At 40.4% G+C, this 6,000-nt stretch overlaps 1 protein-coding gene across 2 annotated transcripts in view; it reads right to left on the bottom strand.

Annotated features, from left to right (window-relative positions):
- Positions 1-6,000, bottom strand: part of atp11b (ATPase phospholipid transporting 11B (putative)) — a 46,990-nt gene continuing 40,990 nt past the window's right edge. The window contains exons 30-31 of one of the 2 annotated variants that reach the window (XM_054602381.1): positions 5,080-5,128; positions 3,234-3,323 (exon numbers count right to left, since the gene is read on the bottom strand). In XM_054602381.1, coding sequence (XP_054458356.1) covers positions 5,119-5,128 — 10 coding nt within the window. In that variant the 3' untranslated portion in view covers positions 3,234-3,323; positions 5,080-5,118. Of the gene's footprint in view, positions 3,324-5,079; positions 5,129-6,000 lie in introns of both variants that reach the window. The other variant, XM_054602380.1, reaches the window with a different exon arrangement.

Raw genomic sequence — 6,000 nt, 5'->3', positions numbered from 1 at the left:
TCTCTGCCTTTGGCCAGATAGGACTCGTCTTACCTCCTCTGTAGTTTATTGCCGATTCCAGAGAAGAAGGTTGTCCAGCTTTTGGTTTTCTGTCTATTGGTTTTCTGTCTATTTCTGCCTCTGCTGAATCAAATTTGACCTTTTTTAAGGTATTTAAATGGTTCTCTTGGATTAATAAATATTATATTTGGATACAAAAATGATGGTCAAAATCAATGCAACAGAATTTAACATATCCTAATTTTAAGTCCCTTGTGTGAGTCAATCTCAAAAAAGACTAGAGTCTACAATTCCCATATCGACACTCAATAGCTTCAATCTTACGAACGATTCCTGCCTGTTTCATGCCCCTAGCTTATAACGTCAAGAACTCTTTTTTTAGGATTTCTTAGACTTCAGAAAGCTCTCTTCAGAGCCACAGAGCACATTATACAACTAGTTTTACAGGCTGAGTACTGTTCTCCATGGTGAGTAAATTTACCGACAGAAGTACCTCAATAAAACAGAATTAACATGTATTTTTCCATATCCAGGTACAGATTACAGATATCAAAGGTATCCAGGCAGACATTTTTATAGCAGTATGAACACAAATGTTTAATAACAAAAAAAGGTAATATCCTGTGTTAATGTGGCCTGATCGTTACCTGTTGGGTTGTAAAAGGAAAGATAGATATAACTGGAAGTTCCTAAGTGTCCTTTTGCTAAAACATCCTGCTTATTTCAGGCTGACCACTCCAAGCTGTCACCCTTCAGGTCAAACAAACAAAGAGCTTCGATAAAGGTTTGACTTCCTGATTACATGTCTACGATCAAGAGAAAAAGTAAAGCACTGGACACCCGTTATAATAATATGTAAGTTCAACACAAACACAGAAAAAAGTACCGCAATAATAAATAGACTCTTTCATTGTCAGTTGCACCTGTATAATCGTTAACAGGCCCAGGTATGCATCAAACAATGTGTACCATATAGAAAATAAACATGGAGAATATTCAATGAATTGACCGACAAAAAAATATTGACAATCTGATTTCTTTAAACAGTAACCATAGCAACAAAAACATCGTCCCCTGTGTGAGCTGAGGCGTGTACTGATCGTTGATGTGTGGTTGTTGTTTAGAATGGTTGTCTTGAAACGTTACTACATTACACTTCTGGAGTCAACTGAATTCTCCTACAAATAAGAATCGGATAACGTTTCCTCTAGTCACCCTTTTTTTTTTGGGGGGGGGGGATAGGTCAAACGAAGCATCAAAGAGAAAGATTTGACCTGCGGACAGCATGTGGCCACTGTGATCGTACAACGAGCTTACAACAACGCTACACACAGCATGTGGCTACTGGATGTTGTTGATGTCAAGTTTAAAACGGTTGTCTTGAAACGTTTGTGCATTACACTTCTGGAGTCAACTGAAATCTCCTACAAATAAGAACTGTCACACAGTTCCTCATTTCACCTGTTTTGGAAGAAGAGAGGTCAAACCAAGCATCAAAGAGAACCATTTGACCTTTTACCTGCAGACAGCATGTGGCCACTGAGATCGTACAACGAGCTTACAACAAGGCTATGTACCGTCCTTCCAATCAACATGGCTGCCATACAAGAAACACACCAACACTTACACACACACACACACACTTACGCACACTTCATCAACAGGTGGATAGAACAAAACAGCAAAAAACATGATTCAGATGATTTCAATGATAACAGAGAAGCAATGAATTGAGAAATAACAAAATGTGATTTTGATATGTGACTCGTGCAAGCGCTCTGCTTTTCTTTTCACCTCTGTAGAAGCTTTATTATATTTATCTGATATAGCCATCTCTCTAAGGATTGAGACATTCTGCTGTCTGGGTCGACGTGCATCAGCCATTGGAAAAGCATCTCGCCATAGAAGCCACTTTTGTATTGCTGAAATAGAAATAGTACCATTATCTGCTCTGATGCTTAGGATATATTTTAAGGCAACAGAGGGATGATTGTACCAGTAAAAACATCTTTAAGTGAGCCTTAGACCCTGTTCCTGTTCCCTCAAAATATTCCCTGAGCATCATGGTCTTTAATGCTGAGATGCCTTTGCTAAAGCGGCTTAAGGAGAAAAGGCATTCAAGGGGAACAAGTTTCCAGACACAAAGTAACGGCAATAGGCTTAAACAGCTTCTTTCTGCAGTACCTTCAATAATCTATCAATAACATAAAATGTATGGCTTTTTGAATATGCCCCATCAGTCCTCCTTCAGGGCAGGGGCACAAAGGCCTGAACAGTCAGACGGGGGAGCAGCACAAACAATAATGATAGTCCTCTAAATAACAATATAAGCTTCTGTACAATCAGGCACAAAAATAAAGAGTTTATCAGTTTTTCCAGTCTGAATCCTTTGGTCTTTGGTAACACGGTACAGGTTAATCTCCTTGTACAGTATCTAGGGACTACTGTAGGTACTAAGGAAATAAGTGTGGATGTTAACAGAAACAGCAAAGCTCTGAAACCTACACTTAGTCTACCTTTTTCATCCGAATGAGAAACAATGGTGCAGCGGGGCTGGAAGCTTAAAGAGGAAGTCCATGGAAGTTTATAGAAGCAACATGATGTTGGGCTGCAAGCCGACACACCTCTGAGAAGTACTCATAATGCAGTCTGACTTTGTGGAGCTTCAGACCGGGTGCTACATAGACGATCCTTGAGTCTCAGTCCTCTATTGAGGTTAATCAGCATGTCCAAAACACCTAGGTTAAACTACAGTCCTTATGCTAAAATGCTCCAAGCTGACTGTACCAGGGCTGGTCTCAGCGAGCTGCACCTGTTAGCTGTAACGTCTCTTTAACTTAAAAAAAAAAGTCCTGAATTGAAATGATGATGATTTCAGATACTTTTGCAAAACTTGCAGCAGGGATGTGCTAAGTGTTGCTGCTCAGATGCTGACTTGCTCCACACCTCATGTTTTGTTTCCTTTCCATGTTGCAGCTTTTATTACACGTCCTTCTCAACCTTTTTTACTAAGACTTCATTCCTGCTGGGTAAAGGAATTGGTAAAGGATAAAGCAGACTGCTGCACTGAGCCAAGTCCCTTTGGTTTCTGATGATGCATCCGTGCTGCATCCAGCTGAGAATGCAGTGAACTTAAACTGAAGTAGGTTTATAAAATGGCGGCAGAGGGGTTCGGGGGAATATTATGTGGAGTAGAAGCTCTCGCCCAGATCTTTGTTTTTACAGTCAGCAGCCATGGGAGTCAGCAGTGGGTGGCCTCGATGGGTGACAGCGTCAGGATGCTGCGATCGTTGGAGTAGAAGTTCTCCGTGTCGCTCCAAGACCTGAAAACAGGCAGCAGGGACTGAGAATTAGGTGACCGACATCGTGTGTGTGTGCGTGTGTGTGTGTGGTGTGTGGTGTGTGTGTGTGTGTGTGTGTGTGTGTGTGTGTGTGTGTGTGTGTGTGTGGTGTGTGGTGTGTGTGTGTGTGTGTGTGTGTGTGTGTGTGTGTGTGTGTGTGTGTGTGTGTGTTGGAGGTACAGTGAGAGCTAAAAGTGTTGTCCAGACCAGGCTGGAAGAAGCAGAGAGGACCGAGAGATGGAAGAGTGACGAGTTAGTAATGGGTGTGATGTTGTTAGTAATGAGTATCTAAAGTTTCACCTCGTAAACTCACACTAATCCAAGACTATCAGGCTAGGCCCAGCTCCAGAGAATAACATTTAGAGAAAGAATGTTTTTCAATCAGCGATTCGGTGGCACTGATGACAAGCATTAAAAATAACTAGATAGAAATAGCCTTTTTTCTTGCTGATAGTCTTGTTTACTTATTTAAGTTATATAGAGGCATCAGTTTTAAATTGTGCCTGTTTCATAACCAGTTAGAAGTTCCTCACAGTAACTTTTAAAAATGAAGGATTTCTGTATTTCTGTTTGTCTTGCTTTAGTCATTGGTTTGAACAGTGCAGGGCTCAGTTTTTGAGTGCTAAAAGATATAGAGAGATTTATTTTCCAAAACGGATGACAAATCCAGTGTACTTTTGATAGAGAGCTTTTCCTAAACTATAAATTAAAGTATGAGGAAAAAGAACACTGGGAAAATTATTTTGATGGCAAAGCAGGTACAATGACTACCGGACATTGCACTGCCAAAGATGTTTTGTATAACATTTAAACAGCACATACAGAGCTAAGAAAACATGTCAGTGCACTATTAAATAATAAGGTCACCAATTACTGGACTAAGACCTTACATTTTTTAAGTTAAAGACCTGCTAATACCCTGATCTGGATGAAATAGAAGCTAGGCTGGGAAAAATATAAAAATCTGTGTGGAGTCATAGTAGATCCTTGTCCTTACAGTGCATTTAAATGCAAATAATGCAAAGATCTTAAAGGCTGAGACAGTTTCAAGGTTGAGATTTGATATAGTTGTTCGAATACAGCTCATTAGCCATAAGGTTTTGTATGTCTCTAACACTTGACTTCATTTTGGCAAAATTGCTTTGCTGCAACTACTTGGTGCTTCTTGAAACACAAACTAAATGTCTTTGTATTGCTGTGTTTGAACCCGGTTTTGTTTTCTGAATCAGTCTCTGGTTTGTTCTTAGAAGAGTTGAGGTGAAACTTGAGCTACTTCTCATAAAGAGAAATAAATCATAATAAACAAGCATCAACAACATTCTTCTCTCATGTATCCACTCTCAAGATAAACAGGATAAGTATCTGGTTTTCCGTAAGTAAAATATACATCCCTCAGTTCAGTTATATAGCTTCACTTTTTACTAGAAAAATAGGTATCATACTAGCTTTATCAATATTAAACATATTTTCCTATAGTACAACTATGATATACTGTATATATTTCTTATTTAGAGACATGACAGAGGCACAGTCCCTTTCTGTTATTAGCTTAGCCAGCTGGTTCTCCTTTGGAAACGTCTAACAAAGACATAACTATTACACAATCCCATCCATACTTGACCACTCAAAACATTTCCCAACTAAACTGCCAGTGATTGGGCTGGACAAAAAAAACAAACATACAACATAGATAGATCACGATTCGTAACAGTCACAACCAGCCAACCACCAGACTCACATCATAGTAGAACCACCGTCAATGATCAGAGCTGCTACGTTAAAAGAACCTGCGGGGAGGAGCAGAGAGACTGTAGTTCAACATCCTTTGAGTTCAAAAAGTGGCTCCCTTCTGGCTGCCAAACCTGATCTTCACTGAATGTCCGGGTCAAGCCTGGGAGGCTGAATAGCTGTAGTTGACTATGGTGAGAGAAAGACTGCACCTCTCCATCCACATCTTTAGATACGCTTGATTTCTAAATGTCATGCTGAATAATTCACATGACCTTTAATTTAACGCTGCTCTCTGAGTTGAAGACAACCGTTTTAAGACCTGGTAAACAGGAAAACCGGGCCACCCAGGGACTTTAAATAGGCTTGCTGATGAATGAAATGGTGGTTTGACTGGAGGCACACTCACATGCTACATCACCAGCTTGGCTGTCTACCAGGGCTGGGGTCAAACTGAAACATCTCAGTGCTAAAAACTATTTTTGCTCCCCGGGTTACCGCATAACAAAGAGGACGTTAACACTTTTGGATAAGCCAGCGGGAACATGAACCCAAGAAAAAAAGAACAGAACAGGCAGATTTTTTGACAAGACGAAGCTCACAGGGGCCGTTAACAGCACATGAATAATTAATGTGGTGGGTCGAACAACATTATGCAGATTTCACACACAGAAGGACAAGGACACCAACAGACAGGACAGAAAAAAGTGCAAGAGGAGGAGTGTGTGAGAGGGCACAGATACATACAAGTTTACATTGTATACAAAGTACCAAAGGCAACAGCAGCCCCCATGCAACAAGACAGAGTTTGGGAATTCTTGTTTTGTAGCCCGAAGTGGACAAGATAGGCAGAGTTATATCCTATAATTCAAACCGGTTGGGAAGGTAAACTCCACCCCTCTGGAACACCCCTAGCTATAAAATGAGCATG

The sequence above is a fragment of the Anoplopoma fimbria genome, chromosome 8 (assembly GCF_027596085.1).
Source record: "Anoplopoma fimbria isolate UVic2021 breed Golden Eagle Sablefish chromosome 8, Afim_UVic_2022, whole genome shotgun sequence".
NCBI lineage: Eukaryota > Metazoa > Chordata > Actinopteri > Perciformes > Anoplopomatidae > Anoplopoma > Anoplopoma fimbria.
The sequence above is the reverse complement of the archived record's forward strand: the minus strand, read 5'-3'. Positions and strand labels throughout refer to the sequence as shown.